This window comes from Asterias amurensis, chromosome 1 (genome assembly GCF_032118995.1).
Source record: "Asterias amurensis chromosome 1, ASM3211899v1".
Lineage (NCBI taxonomy): Eukaryota > Metazoa > Echinodermata > Asteroidea > Forcipulatida > Asteriidae > Asterias > Asterias amurensis.
The window spans coordinates 962,858-981,654 of NC_092648.1; the positions used below are offsets into that span (position 1 = coordinate 962,858).

The 18,797-nt window shown below is 39.5% G+C and overlaps 3 protein-coding genes across 5 annotated transcripts in view; 2 read left to right on the plus strand and 1 right to left on the minus strand.

Annotated features, from left to right (window-relative positions):
- LOC139941545 (pyruvate carboxylase, mitochondrial-like) overlaps window positions 1-1,138 on the minus strand; it is a 23,601-nt gene extending 22,463 nt beyond the window's left edge. Inside the window, exon 1 of the mRNA XM_071938099.1 lies at window positions 1,092-1,138. The gene's annotated coding sequence lies outside the window, so the exon portion shown is untranslated. The remainder of the gene's footprint in view (window positions 1-1,091) is intronic.
- LOC139941567 (uncharacterized) overlaps window positions 1-10,430 on the plus strand; it is a 12,694-nt gene extending 2,264 nt beyond the window's left edge. The window contains exons 1-11 of one of the 3 annotated variants that reach the window (XM_071938133.1): window positions 1,265-1,368; window positions 1,855-2,710; window positions 3,343-3,533; window positions 4,182-4,212; window positions 4,765-4,851; window positions 5,517-5,652; window positions 6,161-6,191; window positions 6,806-6,914; window positions 7,891-8,017; window positions 8,417-8,529; window positions 8,860-10,430. In XM_071938133.1, coding sequence (XP_071794234.1) covers window positions 1,864-2,710; window positions 3,343-3,533; window positions 4,182-4,212; window positions 4,765-4,851; window positions 5,517-5,652; window positions 6,161-6,191; window positions 6,806-6,914; window positions 7,891-8,017; window positions 8,417-8,529; window positions 8,860-9,047 — 1,860 coding nt within the window. In that variant the 5' untranslated portion in view covers window positions 1,265-1,368; window positions 1,855-1,863 and the 3' untranslated portion in view covers window positions 9,048-10,430. Of the gene's footprint in view, window positions 1-1,264; window positions 1,369-1,854; window positions 2,711-3,342; window positions 3,534-4,181; window positions 4,213-4,764; window positions 4,852-5,516; window positions 5,653-6,160; window positions 6,192-6,805; window positions 6,915-7,890; window positions 8,018-8,416; window positions 8,530-8,859 lie in introns of those variants that run through there. The other 2 variants (XM_071938141.1, XM_071938148.1) reach the window with 2 other exon arrangements.
- A 470-nt stretch (window positions 10,431-10,900) lies between these two features.
- Window positions 10,901-18,797, plus strand: part of LOC139941694 (poly [ADP-ribose] polymerase tankyrase-like) — a 37,826-nt gene continuing 29,929 nt past the window's right edge. The window contains exons 1-10 of the mRNA XM_071938301.1: window positions 10,901-11,191; window positions 12,440-12,524; window positions 13,160-13,675; window positions 14,033-14,297; window positions 14,712-14,999; window positions 15,701-15,785; window positions 16,591-16,707; window positions 17,140-17,259; window positions 17,413-17,493; window positions 18,077-18,240. Of these exons, the coding sequence (XP_071794402.1) occupies window positions 11,069-11,191; window positions 12,440-12,524; window positions 13,160-13,675; window positions 14,033-14,297; window positions 14,712-14,999; window positions 15,701-15,785; window positions 16,591-16,707; window positions 17,140-17,259; window positions 17,413-17,493; window positions 18,077-18,240 (1,844 nt within the window). The 5' untranslated portion in view covers window positions 10,901-11,068. The remainder of the gene's footprint in view (window positions 11,192-12,439; window positions 12,525-13,159; window positions 13,676-14,032; window positions 14,298-14,711; window positions 15,000-15,700; window positions 15,786-16,590; window positions 16,708-17,139; window positions 17,260-17,412; window positions 17,494-18,076; window positions 18,241-18,797) is intronic.

The following is an 18,797-nucleotide window of genomic DNA, read 5'->3' on the forward strand; positions in this document are numbered from 1 at the left end:
TCCGATGCAACTTGACGCAAACACAGAACACAGCAGCAAAGATTATTGCCGAGGTCAAATCAATAACCATTTGTATTTCATCTTCTTCTTCTTCTTCTTTCTTTAAAGTGCTGCTTCATAAAATTTGAAGAATACCGTACTGCGGCTGGGCGCACGCGTGTTCCTTACAATGATTATTCGTATGTTGGACAAACACTGATGATGAAAGAGCCGACAGATACTAGATAGGTAGAGGTTCAGTCGTTGTGATGATCATTACAAAGTAAACGAGCAAATACCAATATGTAGTCCCTGACCCATCAGAGAATATGTTTTTATAGACTAATCACAACTTATAACTAAACACATCAGTACAACTTGAACTACTTTATGACAAAGCTCCATGAAGAAGCAATCCTTTAGGCCTACTACCAGACTACGGTACCGGTATGTTATTGTTAAATGTTAGAAACTGCCCTGGAAGCGAAGATCGAGATGCTTCATTGTGAATGCAAGTTAAGATTAAGTTTGCTGTTCAGCAGGGAGGCCTAGCCTCCTACACGGCAGACTACATTCACTCTTATTATGTGATCTGCTGGATCGAGAACTACACACCTCGATGGACAGATTAGATGGATTGCATGGAAGAAAGTGTCGAATTTGGGTACTCCTAGAACTATGAGGTTTCGCTCCGCTATTGTCTCCGCTCCCGTTACAGGGACGATACGATAGCGGAACCTCATATAAATAAAATAGTTCTACACTAGGATAGGAGGAGAATTTGGGCAAGAAAGTGTAGCCGTTAGATACAAAGGTGAAGAATAAGACAACAGAGAAATGGCCTAACTATTTATATTATGAGCAAGGACAGGAATGGCTTGCTGACTATCTATGCACTCTCACCCCCCCCCCCCCCCTTACAAAATTGCATTACTAAAAATTACATAAAGAGCTAGGGATTCATGCACGCCCACAATTTCTACCGCCCTGCAGAGTGTTCATCATGATCATGATCTCTTTCTTCTTCAGATTCTTCGTACAATTACTATTTAAACTTAATTAATTGTAACATTTTAAGATCAAAGAAGCAAAACGAATTTAACTGTCCTTACCTGATGGCTTGCTGATGAGTGCTAAGTGCACTCTGGACTGATTAGCATACTGGGAACGTACACGTACTGATCTACTCGTTTCTAGATAAACATCAGGTTATTTTCACGTGTAGTTCACGCGCGCTACGCGTGGATACACAGCGCCCTCCTGAGTTATAATTTGTCCAGTCTATATCAAAAAGCTGCAGCATCGGTATTTTGTTTACAACGCGCCAAATCCGTTTATTTGAGGTAGTAAATTTGACTTTTTAGAGAATGTGTTTACTGGAGAGGGAAGGTTAGTCTTTATAGTAGGCACACGCTTTTTACCTTTCTGCAAATATTTAAGTTTTAAGTCTTGCAATGTAGCATTAGAATTAGATTTTTTAGCATTAGTTAGTTAGTTGAGATTGGTTGTCAAGTTCGGAAGCTTTTTTTTACACAGCACAACAAATTTATCATGCTTTATTTCAGAGTACCATTGATACAGTTTCGAAGAATTCCCATCATAGGCCCCCTCATACTTTAATTCAAGCATCAAACATTTTGAAGAACCATCAACTCCTTTAATCAAAAAGCAATTATCCCTGGGAGGGAGTGCTTTCTAGCTACTGCTCATGGTCATTCATTATGGCCCTCCACTGGAGGTCCACATACCAGGTGGCTAGAAGGACACATAAACTATGTGCTGTAGTTGCAATTATTTGAGACTATTGCTTTGCAAGCTTTGTAGTGCAAGGAGCTCTGAAGTGACAATGATTAGTATTTATCCATTTCTTTACAGTCCTAAGACATGGATCCTGAACCTGATGAAGCTGCAGACCTTGGAGCCGGAGGTGATAACATGTTCAATCCTTCAACAGCGTCATCATCATACCCTGCTGCGTCTTCAAAACCCTCCCAAGATGACAATGACATTGTGATTGATGAAGAAGACTCATTTGAAAAGGTCAACATCAACAACTCAAACACAGCTTCAGATGTTACTGGTGGATTTATCTTGGATGACCAGGAAGAAAGGGATCTTGTAGACATTGAAATGGCAGATAAAGAACCAACAAGCGACCTCTATGAAGAGAAACCTTTGGAAGATTTAAGTCACATCGCGGCAGAGAATCTTGAAGATTCATCTGAAGTGCCTTTCTTGGATGGTTTAGGGGAAGATGAGATTGGCATGGCTGGGTATACAGATGTAGGAGGGACTGAGGATGCTGGAAAGGACGGTGTTGAAGAGATGGATGTGTTTGAATACACGGACATAGGAGAGGCAGAAGAAGCAGAAACGGGCGGGGCTGATTATGCCGAAATGGGCGGGGCTGATTATACAGAATCGGGCGGGGCTGATTATACAGAAGTGGAAGGAGATGGGGTTTTTGAGACTTTTAAACCTGAATCTACTGAGGTGGAAGAAGCTGAGGATGCTGAAATGGGTGTGGCTAATGATGCACAGATTGAAAATGCTGAGGATGTAGAAGAATCAGGCGAGATGTCTCAAGATGATGCCAAAGATGAAAGCTTCTTAGAAGGTTATGAAGAGGAGCAGAATGTCACTGTAGGAAAGGATGCAAATGCGGAAAGCAAAGATGAAGATACAGAACAAGATCCAACTGTAGAGCAGGATGAAGCAAAGGAGCCTTCAGGTAAATAACTAAAGAGTGTAAAATGCATAAGTTGGTTTTGAGTTTTCCTGAAATCAGGTTTTTTTCTATACCTCCTTGTGTCTTCAAATTTTCTTGAAAGGGGTAAAACAGTCACCAAAGGGAGAAATAGTCCACATTGTATCCAAACCAAACTTTGTATTTCTGTTGATTCACAGGTCCCGTATACTTCTTGAATGGTGATGTTCCCGGTCTATAATAAGGGGAAACGAGGCCCAAAAGCCTTTTTTATAAATTTTCACATTCGGCAATTTTCATCCTTGGTAGGAACAACTCAGTCTTCAAGGGTTATTTATTTCTCAGCTCTCGTCCTTTTCAATTTTTTATTCATGTTACAAAATGAAATTCTAAATTTAATGTGTTCAACCACATTTCTTTTGGATAAAATGCAATGTGATGTTATTGTTTGTCTAGCCTGCCACAATACATGGCTGGCTAGTGAAATTTCTGTGCTAAAATCCAATTCTGTACATTCATTGTACATTGTAACTATTACTTTTTTTCGCATTTAAAAATTGTTCTTGTAGCCCCTTACAAAGAGTGGCTTTTAGCCTTGTTTGTGGTAAACTTGCATTAAAAAAAACATTTAAAAAGAAATCCTCAACTCTCCACAGCTCAAGAAGATGCAACAGATGACAGTCCCCAGAACCTGAAGAAACTTCAGAGAGTCTCTTTATACAAGAAAGGTTTGAAGCTCCGAGAGGAAGGCGACAAGGTTGATGAGGCTCTTCAAAGCTTCCTTGCTGCTATAACGGGTCTTACAGAAAGTGAAGCGTTCACAGATCTTCCACTATGTCTTCATGAGGTACGAAACAAATACAACAAAACTAATGATCTAAATATATTTTCCAGAAAACCACTTTGGACTACATGTACTTTTCTGTGAATGACTGTAGAGCCCCAGGTAAGCATGCGCTGCCGCAATATGCTGCCGATCAGACCAGAAACCCCAGGGCGAAACCCCTTCTCTTTATGATAAGTGTACTTGGGTCTTTTATGTGTGTTACACAACACACGTGACCAATTACTTTACGTCCCACACAAAGGACACAGCTTTAGAGTCAAGTGTCTTGCTTAAGGACACGAAACTGGGACTCGAAACCCACACTCTGCTGAACAGAAGCACCAGAGTTTGAGTCTGGTGCTCTTATCAACTCGCCCATGACACGCCACGAACATCAATGACAAGTGCCACTGTGACTGTTTTTGAGCCAGCCTATACACTGGCTTTCTTTGCTTGATCAACATTCAGAACAATCGAATATCAAAAAGATGCTGAGCCGCTCTTACAAGGAAGCATGCAAAACATCAATGTACATCAGTGTTTGAGAAAGACTCTGCTAGGGTCGAAACCTCAGGCCATTAACTATCTTTTGCATTTATACCACCGGTCCTTTTGGTTGGTAAATTGTTTGCAACAGATAATTCTATTTTCTTCTTTTTATCTACACAGATTTCCAATATCTACTTTGAGAAGAATGAATGTATCCTTTTGAAAAGAGTTAATGTGTCTTTGAGCAAGACACTAAACTATAATCGCTTCACCCAGGAGTAAATGGGCACCTGTGAGAGATGATTCTTAGTTTGGTGCACAACATATATGGCAACACAGGTTGTATACTCCCCAGTAAGCTGAGATGGTTTAAGTAAAAGTAAAGTATGTCTCGAGCCAATATTGCTAATCAGGCCAGTGTTTATATCCGGTTTCATTGGCATCAGACGACATCTCTCTGGACCGGATGCCAGTCTATCGCAGGTTACTCCCATGCTCTCTTATCGGTGCCCATTTGTACTCCTGGGTGGAGAGAAGCCATGCATACACGTGTGTCTCCGGTCCGCACTTGGGGGTCAAAATGTACACAAAAGGATGGTACACAATGCATGTGTAAACACATGTACCATCCTTTTGTGCATGTTTTTACCCCCAGAGCGACGTGCATGCAAGTGCACTGCACGTTGTGCGATGGATAGCAACTAGCTTTATATATTTTCTTAATGTATCAATGCTCTTCCTTGACTGAGGCTTGAATGCTTAGATGAGAAAGCCGTTCACTTTATCCAAGCAGAGAAGATGTATTATGAGACAGCTCTCATTGACATTGTCAACTTGCAGAAGGAACTTGGTAAGAAGATATTTCTTGTAAAATCAACAAACATCAATGAATTAACCTTACAACTTAAAGAAACAATATAAGTTTTCCTACGCCAGGCAGTTTCATTAAGCATTCATAAGCACCTTCACGGCCTTGTCATAACCAATAACTCTTTCTGTCATTGGCCATTGATTGACCAATGGTATTTCAACCGAAACAGTCATTGGTTTTGTCCACCGCACCCCACGTTTAAGAGTGCCATGTAAACACGACTAGGAGTGTATAAACATTGCATGATGACTATCAGATGATCGTGCTGAACGCACAAATTTCACAGCCCTATTCAAGTTGGTAGGTTGTGTACTTCGGCTCGGTTCTTTATTGCACAGCCACTCTGTTATTCCCTTATTTATAAAAACAAGAATCCTATAGACCTTATGCACATAACGTCATTTCAGTAGGGCGCCCTCACCTAGAGGTCAAAAGGAGGTTGTTCATTGGCCAGTCCTGTGCGCCGCGCGTACAAATCTGTGCGTTTCGATTGTTTCGTCACCGTTTTTCCACTAAGATGGCCGCTGGATGACGTCAATGCATAAGGTCTATTGTAGTAAAATAGTCACACCTCTGGAGGTATTGATCAAAGAGTCCTGAAAATTGTCTTGTGGATGTTTTAAAAAATTTTTTTGATGATCCAGAAATCAAACGAGAGGAGAAAGGAGATGAAAGATCGGAGGATGTTGAGAGATTGAAGACAGAAGGACCTGACTCACCAGAAGTCATCAAAGCTAAGGAGTATGAAGACTTAGCCAAACTGTGCCTCAAAGAATCCAAGTAAGATTTACCTTGGGGCCTTGTCACACGGGACAACCTTTAAAGGCAACCATTTGCAGTGCAGGACCACATTGGTAGCACATAAGTACTTTTTCAATCAATGTCTTACGATTCCCAAGAAAATGGGAACATTCAAATGTGAGAGAGTTCTCTTCTTGGAGATTGTCTGGAATTGGTTGTCTTAGGAAGTATGAACCTGAGGTCATGTTTAAACGAGAGACAATGTTTTATTAAAAACCACATTCCAAAGATTTATTCATATTCTTTTCTAGACTGTTGCGGCAAATGAATAGAAATCAATTTAAGAGTGATATATGAGTGAGCCACAGTGGTTTGGTCTATTTGATTGAGTAAATGCTGACCAACGTGTTGCATTGTTACCTATTGTTAGATTGTGAGACTTCCACTTTGACCTCTTCTATTTTGAATTAAATATGTGACTTCATTTTGTGCCCTTAATTTCAGAGTTTTCTTTTTGTAAAACCTTTTCTTTGTTTTTCATTTTCAGGCCACAACTAGCTCTTGAGTACTGTGGCAAGGTAATTTTTTTCTTTTCAATTTTGTCAATTAGATTTCTCCGAGTGATAGTAAGCTTGTAAAAGCACTAGAACCAATTGAGCATTGCTAATTGTCAAGGACCTGTATCTGCATTTTGTGTGTCCCAACACATACATGTGCAAGTTCAATCATTCAACAGAGTCACAAGACAATAGCGAAACCATCCCATCACAGTTTTCAAATATCAGATTTGTCAGACTTGCAAGATCAAAAGTAATTGTTTTACTCATCTCTGAAAAGCTATAGCATTTCAGGCAAATGTTTTATGGATTGGTAATAAATAGCAAAAGTAATGCTTCACAAATTAGTTTGGATTACTAACAACTTATTTAGATATTTACAGGTATCCATTTTAATTCATGTCTAAGGTCTCCATGTGTTTGTTCTATGTTTGCCCATGCTGCTATTGAACTCATGCATTAGGCTTGAGCTTATGGCATAGGCACATCTGCCTATTTGAATCCCTGCTTTTTCAAGTTGCTGATGGAGCCTAAGCCAGAGCCTAAGGGAGAACCCCTTAGCCGGAGTCACTGTGTTTAAAGGAGGCCTCTGTCCTGATTCTACATTAAAACTTATTTGGACTCTTTGTTTTCAGGCAACCAAAGCATACAGAGAATTGTACGGTGATGATCATCCCATCACTGTAGGCTCATTGGATCTTTTCACCATGATCTACGCAGACGTGGGCAAGAAGCTGTATACAGGTTAGTTCCTCAAGACATAGGTTTCCACATCAGTGATATTTGGCTCCCACTTTTACCTACTATGGATCTCCTATATCCAAGATCACATCCCCACCTACTTGGACTTGGGTCACTTATACGTATGTTCGCCAACAATTTCCAGTGGAACGAGTTGTGCGCCGCGACCGTTGGCGAACGTTGGCAACTTTACATGAACATACTTCTGAGGTGTTGGCGAGTGGTTTTTAAAATGGCGGACAAGCATCTGGTATTATTTTTGGGTCACAAACATAATAACAGTGTATGGTTGATAATGCAGATTTAAGTTAACAAAGTTCATTAGTTGATGTTATGATGTACAGAAGAGAATATACAGAGGATATCTTATGGTTTCGCCATCTTCATTTCAGGGCGCCGCCATATTGACATCGCATAGTGCGCACCAATCGTTCCAAAGATAATCAACGTTTGCGCTAACAGTTGTGATTCGTTTGAGCGGGTGGACGCACCCCAGTCTCCTCTAGGTTCCTTACTCTCACTCCCTGTGTTTGTCACCAACTGATTCAGTTCAGGGGTAGATTTCACAAAGAGTTAAGACTAGTCTTATCGCGAGTTAGGATGAGTTACTTGTCCTAACTTAGGACTAGCCTTAAGTTTTTAATATCTCCTAGGACTAGTTCTTGGTTAGGACTAGTCCTAAATCTTTGTGAAATCGACCCCAGTGAGCACACACTCCCAACCACCTCCTAGTGGGTTTCAATTTAGGTTTCAGTTCCAGCTCCAGCCTACATGCTACACGCTCCATTGTGCTACATCAATTATCATCATCAAGTCGAGCGCCATGTAGTAGCTCTAGCCTGCCCAGTGATTTTAGTCTAGATGTTCCGCTCCAGCATGCAGGAGCATGCTAAGCCCAACAACAGAGTCCAGCATCCTCCTGAGGACATGAACTTTCAAGATTATTAATCAATCTGACATTGTATACTCCTTTTTGTAGATGCAATGGAAAAGTTTGGTGTGGAAGAAAAAGATCTCAAAACGAAAGCAGCTGATAAATCTGAAGTGGAAGGCAGCGCTGAGGTATTAGCGGCTGGAGAAGAGACTACTACTGAACTCAGACAAAGGTTAGACAATACATTTGACTCAATAAATCTAGAGTGAGTTGTTAAATAATTTGAAACATTTGTTTAATGTTTACCCGAGTCAAGCCTGTTTGTTTTTCTCAAGCTCTGGTGTTTCTGATCAGAAGAATTTTGGTTCACATCCTCCTGGTGGCACTTGTGTCTGAAGCAAGATAATTTACCATAACTGCCGTTTCCCTTGGATGAAACATTAAGCTGTATGTCCATGTGTTAGCCCTAGGATTGGTAGTGCATACAAAAGAACCTAAATTTTTGATCGCAGAAGAGTGAGGGTTAAACCCCTGTGTTTCTGGTGTTTCCTTTTTGTTTGGTTGGAACTTCAGTAGTTTGCAAATTCTTAATCTTCCTTTTGTTTCTTTTAATCTCTCACATCTTGCCCAGACGTAAACCAGAAACACAGCAACCTGCAAGCTCCTCATCACCTGAAGCAGTTAATCCAACAGATCAATCTGCAGAGACTGAGTTTGAACCAGCACCACCTCCCCAAGAGCAAGGTAATATAGCCCATAAGAATACTTGTTTATCTTTTCACTGAAGTAGAACAGGGGTCGATTTCACAAAGAGTTAGGACTCGTCATATCTCGAGTTAGGACGAGTAACTCGAATAACGGATTTGTTTTAAACACATGTCATGACACGGCAAAACGTGCGGAAACTAGGGTGTGTTTTCCAGTTATTTTGAGCCTAAATTTTCACAGGTTTGTTATTTCATATATAAGTTGTGACACACGAAGTGTGGGCCTTTGGACAATACTGTTTACCGATGTTGTGCGATTGCTTTAAGTTCCCATTCAATACTATTCTCTGATCTGATTGGTCCACAGATGACTGGGTCACAACTTGTCTCCTTATGTTGCTCTTCTTCCTTATCACGGTTCTTGTCATCCTCGTCATGTCTTACTTCTACTGCAAGGATAATGAACGTTCCTCACTCTGCCATGATCTCAAAGGGGACCTAAGCTACTGGTATATGAAGATTAAACATTACTACCTGGGTTCTGGAAGACGCTGATCAACATAATCAAAGAGTTGTTCTTTAACCATTTAGAGACCATAGCTGCAAGCAACTTTACATAAAGGCTGTGGAAACGATTGATAATTACTCAAAACAATTATTTGCATAAACTTTACTTGATAACGAGTAATAGGGAGCTGTTGATAGTATAAAACATTATGAGAAACGGCTCCCTCAGAATTAAATTTCGAGGTCTTGAAATCAAGCATCTGAAAGCACACAACTGCGTGTGACAAGGGTGTTTTTGCTTTTATTATTTTCTCGCAACTGAGCTCAAATTCTTACAGGTTTGTCATTTTATGCATATGTTGAGATACACCAAGTGAGAATACTGGTCTTTGACAATCACCAATAGTTTCCAGTGTCTTTAAACTCCAAATGCCATAGCAGCAGTCAGTGCATGTAGTGAATAATCTATTAGTTTTTTCTGATAGACCCCTTGCATAACACAAAAAAGACAGCGGCACTGAGGGCGTGTGAGGCCGCTTTTTAGCTTCAGTGAGGGTGCTTTTCGGACCTCGATGAGGGTGCTTTTTGAGAGTGTGATTAACTTATGCAAGGGTCTAACTAAACTATATCTTGATAAAACACGTCAAAGACGTACCCCCTTGCAAAGACTCTTTCACTAATACTCGGTAAGCACATGTTAGGCGTGGAATGGTGCCTGCTTGTATGTTTTTTTACAAATTTGATCATTTACTAGACTAGCATGCCCATCTTTCCACGGTCAACACAAGCAGGGCTATGAAATTGGGCCCTGATTTGCAAACTAGCACGCAGCGCTTTTCTGCTCTTATACAAAAAAATAATCTGCAGAATGTATTCTTATAGTCCAAAATGTTTTCAGACTTACTCATAACTGTTTGGTTAATTAATTTTTATAAGGTGCCACTTATAATGTTATTGATGTTTGTTGCTTAATTAAATGAATTTTATTACAAATATGTGGATAGTTGACAATTAATTAAAATGCCTTGATCAGTTCACGTAACATTTTAGATACAAAAATCCTTATTTTATTTAGTGTGTTCAAAAGATTTTGAAGTAAGCTGTTCTTTTTTAACGCAAGCAGTCTGTATTTATACAATTTAAAATTTTGCAATAGTTCCGTCCTCTTAGATTTATTTTTCTCTTGATGATCAAGTAACTGATCGTGTATATATATTTAGAAGTTTTATTTTTATTTTACGTCCAGTTTGTAATGTTTGAATTACTAAATTAAACAAAAATGCAATCGCCTTAATGAATTTGTTAATTGGCTGTTGTTCATGAATGGATGGTGTAAATTATTTATTGAGAACATAACCTTAAATAGGAAAAATGTTTTCTGAATAAAATATTGTTGAAGTTGCTTGATTCAATAAATCGCATGACAAAATTAAATAATAAAATATTCCTTGTAAATTTGTGTGTGAGTTGTCATCAATTTAAGTAATAATGATTTGCAAATGCTTTGACCACAAGTGTTTGGTTTAAAAAGCAGTTTTTTTTTAAGCAGGTTTTTATCCAAAATTATTTGAGAAATGTTACTGTCAGAAAAAGTTTCTCAGAGTTTTTATTCCAATTATGAATTATTCTTCTTGCGCTGACTAAACCGCTCTGGATTTCTGGTGATATCTAAAAAATGCTACCACCTTTTGAACTCAATTTGTTTAAGGTTATTTGTATTGTCTATATCTACATTTTTGTAGGATTAAAATAATCAAATGTTTCCCCAAAAACAATGTTCCGTTTAAGGGAAATACTTTCACCGCTTGGGGAAAGGGGGCGTGGTCGACAGCCGCACAAGTTTTAGCTTGCCCTGTGTGTTGTTGTTTATTATGCAAATCAAGCTGATGACGTATCACCCGTCAGTGGGTTGAGCCCGTTCATGTTGGATCTTGTTTTGCGTTTCTCGTGTACAAATTGAAGGCGAGTAGCAGTATTTATAAAGCAAGGGCAGCATGTGTTCTTTACGAGTAAGCATTTTATCAACGTGTTGGTGAGAAGGTATCCTTTGAGCAACATTTGAGGGCATCATGCCTAGCAAGCCGACGAGAAGGGGTGCAGGAGTGAGCTCTCCACCACTACCTTCGAAGAGAGTCAGAGTGGTGGGTCCTGGCAGAGGTAGTAAGCGATCAGCCAAAACACCATTGTCAAAGGTATTTGTTTGATAAACCCCGTGCCCGTTTGACTCGAGTAGTTTGCTCAATTAGTTTTAGCTTTTAAGGGTAGAACAAAATGTTGCTCTCTTGTCGAAAAAGCGAAGTTTGTTTTGTCCTTGCCTCGAACCAAAGTTAAATCACCTCCATGGTTGGAACTGTTTAGTTTGTTTTATTAATTTGGCGAGAGTCGAAAGGGGCGTAGGTTTGACACAGACATTGTGATTATTGAGGCTTTTTCTGTGGACACCAATGGCCTAAATTACAACTTATGGTTCAAATAAACCTCTATCCAGAAGTACAAAACAATATTTTGTGAGTAAAGCCTTATTTTGACGTTTTAAAACCTTCACTTTTGTGGTCTATTTAATGTTTGTGTAGAGTTGTTTGGTTCCCTGACTTCTACCGTTATCCCATTAACATTGTGCAGAGCGCATTGCAAGATTGAACTCGTGCTTCCCCTTAATATTGTGTACAAATACTTCCTCTTAATATTGTGTACAAATAGTCAGGTCTCTGTTTCCCAATCGAGCAGACGAACTTTAAACGGAAGTAGTTTACAACACAATTTGTTTCTTTTTCGTTTTGAAACTGATGGCAATGGCTTCATAGCTGGGTGATCACTTTGTAAATGTTTAGGGTCACTATGTTCAGATTGGTTTGCAGACTTTGCACTGAGATGTTGAGCACTGTTTTGTTTGAGGGATTGGAAAAGTTTCCGTATGGCGCCACCACTTTCGATATGAAGGCTAGATTATTTAGGCTACCTCAATGAGATATCCCTTTTTGTAAAAATGAGTGAAAAAGTGGTGGCGCCATACGGAAAATTATCCCAAACCACCATTAGTCCCACTACCCCCAGAACTGAAGTTCATTCCGCTATCATCTCCATGAACGTGTAGGCATTAGCGGAATGAACCTCATCACATAGTTCTGGGACTATGTACCACATAGTACAAATCAGAGCACCTAGAATTATTTTGAAGAAGTCTTTAAAATTGCTCAGTGCCTATTTACTGAATAATTCTAGATAAGACAAGTAAGAAAAAGTAGGGTATGATTTAGTTGCGATAATGTAACCCTCCTGCCGAAGGCGTAGCCGGAAATGACTCAGGCTTTCAACCTCTATAATATAGAATATGGGATGCCGAAGCAATATTTTTCTGTATTCCACTCACTACTGTGTGATAACTATGCGACCACTGCTAGATGTTTATTTTGTTCTTTTTCTTTTCGGTGTAACTGAAGAACAAGAAACCTGTTGCGTTTGCAACCAAGAGCCTCATTATCCAACAGAGTGTATCAGTAAAGAGAGTTCAATCTACCACGAAAGGTAAGTTTCGATCTCACAAAAATATTGTAGGTAGGGTCATCATTGGAATTTACTGTGTGAGTGAAGCATCCCCCAGTTGTACTAGCCATCCCTCACAGAACTATTTATAGCTTTTTGTGGACGGATTTGAAACTTAGGACTATTTAAGAGATATCATAAAACGTATAGCAAGTCCTAAGTTAGGACGAGTAACTCGTCCTTAGTGAGATGAGACTAGTCTTAACTCTTTGTAAAATCCAGCACTGGGCTCTTTGTTGTTTTTAAAAAGAACTAGTGTTTCCAACCACTTGTGATATTACCAGTCCCTCCCCTCTGCTCCTCCCCCCACCCTCTTCAAGTTCAACACTTATCCCCTGCTTTTTCTGTGTGCTTTCTTCCCTATCATTCCAATGACTGGTTTTGTTTCAGCAGTACAGTGTTGCGTTGTCATTTAGCCTTCAAGAGAGACTCTGCTCGGGTTGAAATGTCAGGCCTTTAACTATTTTTTTGCTTTTAAAACTAGTTGCAAACTTACACAGTCCAGTCCAGTGAGCACACTCTGTTATACTCCACTACCTTTTCCAGTAGAATGAGATCGATATTAATTTGATTTTGTTTTGTAAACGGTACCTTTGTTGTTTTGTTTCTTTTGTTAGGAGGAAAGATAAAAACGAAGAATGATGACCAAAGAGACAAAGCGAGAAAAGCCCTCAAAAGATCTTCATCTACTAAGATCTTGCCATCATCGCCTAAAAAGTCAAAATCTCAGAACGCAAACACGAGTACAGGTAAAAAGGCCATCAAAGCAACCCCTAAAAAGGCAATCAAAGTAACTATTAAAAGGGCAATCAAAGTAACTACTAAAAAGCCAGTCAAAATCATTCCTCAAAAAGGAACAAAGGGAAGTTTGAAAACCGTTTCCAAGATCAAACTCAAGAAGGTCAACAAAGCTAGTCCCAGACAGATTGTCAAGTCGAGTCCTAAAAAGTTGACAAAGTTTCAAAATGCTACTAAACCGAGCCCATCCAGGGCCATCTCCAAAGTCAAGTCCAAACAGCGAGGGAGTTCACCTCAGAAAGCTAAGTCTAAAACCAAGACGGTGGCTCGTGTTGTTGCTTCAAAGATGAATCGAGGAGTGGCATCCAAGACTAAGAAGACAACAAGTAAGAAAGGTTAGTGTCTTATTGGGCTTCTACACCCACCATATTCAAAGGACACTCAACGGCATTGAAGATTTGGTGACAAATTACTTTTCTTTCTTAATGTCTGTTAAAGAAAGTAATTTTTGAAACCAAGTCACTCATACTTCTCTTGGTTGTACTTTGTTTCCATTCACATCACTGTAGTTAAAATTCACAATGTACACTCAATTTAAACTTCAATTAAAACTCATGGTTAACTTTTAGATGATCGTAGCCATTAAACAAATTTTAAAAGAAAAATTAAAGACTTCAATTGCAGTATCTAGTTGTATTTAGTAAACAATAGCAAAATTGGATTTCCACAAATTGTTCACTTCTTATTTTCAGTCAAGAAGCAAAAACAAACCACCAAGCCCAAAGCGACTAGCAAAGGAAAAGCCAGTGCAGCGAAAGCTAAACCACGAGCTAAAAAGCCTAGCAGAGACAAGAAAAGAGGCAAAGAAAGTGGTAAAGGTGGAGTCAAGACCAAGAGAGTGGTTGGAGGCAAGACGTCTCGCCAGATGGGCAAGAAAGTAGCGAGGCATCCAAACAGCAAGCTGGTTCCAAATACAAATATTACAGTTGTCTCAAAAGATCCCATGTTTGAAGTCAAGTGAGTAAGAGTAATGTCCTTTTGTTTAGTAAGCAGTGTGCAACATAACAAATGTATTTTAGCCTGCAAAAGGGGCATACAATGAATTGAACAGAACTGTTTGGAGAAGACTCATGAAATGTGAGATAGTTGTAGTGGTAACTAGTTGATGTGTAGAGGGAGATTGTTCCATAAATTAGGTCCAGCAAACTTAAAACTACACTCACCATATGTTTTGGTGGCACTAGGTGGCATTACAATGGTGTGTTTGATTGCTGAATGGAGGTTTCTTGCAGGAATGTTTGCGGTGAGCAGATCTTTCAAGTAAAATGGACGGCTTCCATGACAGCATTGAAATGTTTGGAGGAGAATCTTGGAAGAAAATATGAGCACATGTAAATCTATTTTCTTACAAATTTTGTTTGTCTTTCACAGAAATCCACCCCAGATGCCTATAGTATCTGTGTATGTCGGTAGCAAACGTGTAATCCGTGCCGTCATCACTAAAGATATTCCTCTTCTTAAGAAACTGATTTCCAATAAAGATATACCAACTGTATTCACCAACCGAAGTGTAGACTTAAGATACAATGCTCTGGAGTACGCTGTCAAGACGGAGAACACTGATGCTATAAAGCTTCTTATAAAAGAGTATGAGCAGGTGGACGATAGTCAGAGAGCGAGCATGCCTCGAACATTGATGCAACATCAAGGGACTGGAAGGTTAGTGTTTCATGATTTCATTTTAGCAATTTAGAACTTCAAGCCTCTATTTCTTTCATAAAGTGTGATCAATGCAATATTAAAGTAAGTGATAATTGAAGCTTTGTCTGGCAGACAATAAGAGGTCAGTATTTCTTATAAACCCTGCAGGGGTACAAACATGTTTAAAATCCCTTTGTACACAGTGTTGGCTCTGACAAGAGTCTTTTTTTTGGTCATGACAACTTGAACAGTGTACTCCGAGCTTCCTACTCTGCCTGCAGCCGATTTCACAAAACGTTAGGATTAATCCTAACTCGAGTTAGGACGAGTAACCCGTCCTAACTGAGGATGGGTTCAATGCGTCCTACGTATTTATATACGGAACTGAACCCGTCCTAAGTCCTAAGATTAACCCTAAGTTAGGATGAGTTAGGTGAAATTGATGGCTGTTCTCTTATCATTTAAAGAACAAGCAGAGTTCATCCAGTGTAAGATATAGCCCTCCTCATGTAAACGCCATTCATTTCTATTTCTTGCAGTTATTTTCCATGTTGTTCCTCCATATACCCTGATGTCATCTCTCCATCTTCTTCTCTGTCTACCTCTTTTCCTTTTCACTGTCCTTGGTTACCAGTCCATTATTCTTGTATAGCTTGTTTTGTTGTCCTTTATGATGTCTCTTACTCATGATAACTTGTATTATTTGATTTGTCCACTAGTTATAACTACCGTAGTCTAGGGCATGCTGTGAGAGCCATCAATATGGGAAGAGGTTGTAGAGAAGGAGACAATGCATTTACAAAGGTCAGTCAAATAAACAAAATCGTCTATTAATTTGTGAAATAAAATATATCAAATTGAGATCAGGCCTGTATGCCTCGTTCTTGAAAGGGCAGGGGCACCAAGGCATTTTCTCCTTGGTAAAAGGGCACCCTGTGAAGAACCATGAGGCATAGAGGCAATCGCCTTCATTGGGTGGCATGGTTGGCTTGTGCGTAAAGCGCTCGCCTCTCACCAAGGTGACCCCGGTTCGATTCCCGACCGGGGCCATATGTGAGTTGAGTTGTGCGTTGGTTCTCTGCTGTGCCATGAGGGTTTTCCAGACCATCCGGTTTTCCTCCCTCGGGAAAAAAATCAAACACTTTCGATCTTTGTCTGTGCTCCGTGGTCATTATGAGTTGATGTGGTTGGCAGCCAAAGGCACCCTTGCATGCCTGCTTCTTGAACACGCTGTAGCCGCGTCCTTCGCAATTCAGCTCTTAGCTGCGAGTAAGGATGATTAGCCCCCCGAATTATTATTAATACTTATATATATTGCCTCTGTGAAGTATCAGGCCTGTAAGGTTTCAAATCTTTGTTGGTGATGGTGTAGTATCAGAAGTGGTATTTCCTTTGTAATTAATTTGGCAGTCAGAAATGAAGTTGTGTGAGTTGTTGTTTAACATAGCTGAAGTAATGACCAGAGAATACTGATTAAAATCTGGTGCCTAATAAGTTGTTCATGTGAGAACTACCAACAAATTATCCCATTTCGTTACCATTATAAAACTCACTTGATTGGTACCTTTATGTTGGTGAGATATGTTGACGCTGTGTATTTATTTTGTAGGATCTTGAGTTTTATGAGGCAGGACCAGAGCTGAATCGGTTGGCCGACATTGCATTCACTGAAGGTGTTTCCTTAAACACATTGGACGTACTCAGTAATTGCAAAGACTCATTCAAGGTATGTTTTCAAGACAAATTATCCATGGTTTAAACTTTGGCTGAAAACAACATTACAAAATGGCCAGTGACTTCAAGATCATTGACAGTTGTTTTGTGAGGATATTTTGTGTTTTATTGAGGAGGGACCAGGTTGGATCAAGGTTTGTTTCCCTGCCTTTCATATCTGTGGACCCTGGTTCGAGTCTCACATCGGGCCAGAGCCTTACCATGTGGATTGGGTTTTCATTCCCTGCCTGATTGTGTGGGTTTCCCTTATCTGGGGTTTTCCCTCCCACCTCAAAAAACTGAGTTTTTCTTCTTGATTTCTATCCATCCTGTCATTGATTATAATTGTGCTGTTGAGTGTTATATAAAAAAAATATAAAGAAATAAATTATAAAATAAATAAATAATTTAAAGCATGCTGTTGTTGTTCTCTTTTTAAATGAAGGATACATATCTACACAAGATCTCTGTAGCAGTGAGAGCTGGACAGCAGAAGCTAGCAGGACACTTTGTAAAACAAGCCAATGATAGAGGAGGTTTCGGCTTCAATACTCTTCATCAACAGGTGATTTTTACCTATATCGTGTTAATGTAATTTCCAAACGAGTTTTCAGTTGATGATTTATGAAAATGATCACCAACGAAGTAACTACAGGTTGGTGATTGTTGTTTTTCTTATTTCTTTTTTTTAAATGTTACAATTCTATTTTTTTAACAGGCTTTGCTTGCTAAAAAACCTGAAGACTTGGGCAACGTCAAAGGAGTCTCTGTCATGAAGAAATGCCTTGAGAATAATAAGGTAAAGTAAACTGAGAGTCTTTGGCTTCACATTCAGAATAACTGAAATGAAATGAGATTGAAACTAAACAGCTACCTGAGCGGAATGTTTTCAACCGAAATGGTATTTTAACTTGTTTATAATGCACTTGTTCACCATTTTAATGTATTTTTGATATATACACTTCGGAATTTTTTCGTAATTATCGATTAAAAAATCAGGCCCCAACCCAAAAGTTTTGAAAAACGAAAAACACTTCTGCCGTTGACGGCGCGTGTCAAAGGACAATGCCGCTGACGTCATGTCTGGGAGTTTGCTTTGTTATATACCTCCACGCTGCAACAAAGCGGCTTTGCAAATTGGAGCTCCCAACTATGACGTTTTGAGAGTGATTACGTAACGGGGCTTTTGGCAAATCTCTCAGAAAAGCGCTGGATAAAGGCATTCAAAATGATTGTTTTTTTTACACAATTGAAATCTATTTATAATCATATGACTCGGTTTCCTTATTCATTGAAAACATTTTATATGAAATTCAGCAAAGTTCCCGACTTGACATTTTGGTTCAAGCAGGTCTTTAAGTGTTTTGTTGATGTCATTGTAGATCACGCCACTCCACTGTGCAGCAATCAACCCTAATCCTAAGATCCTAGCCCATCTGTTGATGTTTGCTTCCAATCCTTCATGTACGGACAGTCAGGGTTATGAGCTCATCCATTATGCAGCGGCTTGTACAAGCAGTGGCCCTCTTCTACTTCTACTAGACAGGTAACCTAGTCAACTAGTTTTGAATTCTTTGATTGAGCTCACATACCCTAAAGTAAGGCAGTTTGTCCAATGTATCTCTCATTTGAAAAAATGGGAGGTCCCGGGACTTTTCTTACCCCATGGTTACCCCGGCACACTTTCACACTGTGTCCCTATTACATGGGGTTCAGGTTAACCGTTTGTTATAAAACGCATATGATTAGAAAGATATTTAAAAGTAGAATATAATGATCCACACAAGTATCACTCGAAATTGCGTTGTTTTCCTTTTAGCTCGCCGACTAACACAGTCGGCCGTTTATGGGAGTCAAAATTTTGACTCCCATAAATGGCCGACCGTGTTAGTTCGCAAAGTAAAAGGAAAACCACGCAATTTCGAGGCAAATGTGTGTGGATAATTGTATTCTACTTTTAAAACATCTTTCCAACCATATGCATTTGATAACAAACGGTTACAAACGCTTTTTAAAGACCAACTCGACCGATCCAAGGCAACGTGTTCCTTTAACCTGGGGTAAAGCGATGGTAGTATGAAAAGGCCTGCCAGTAATCCCCAG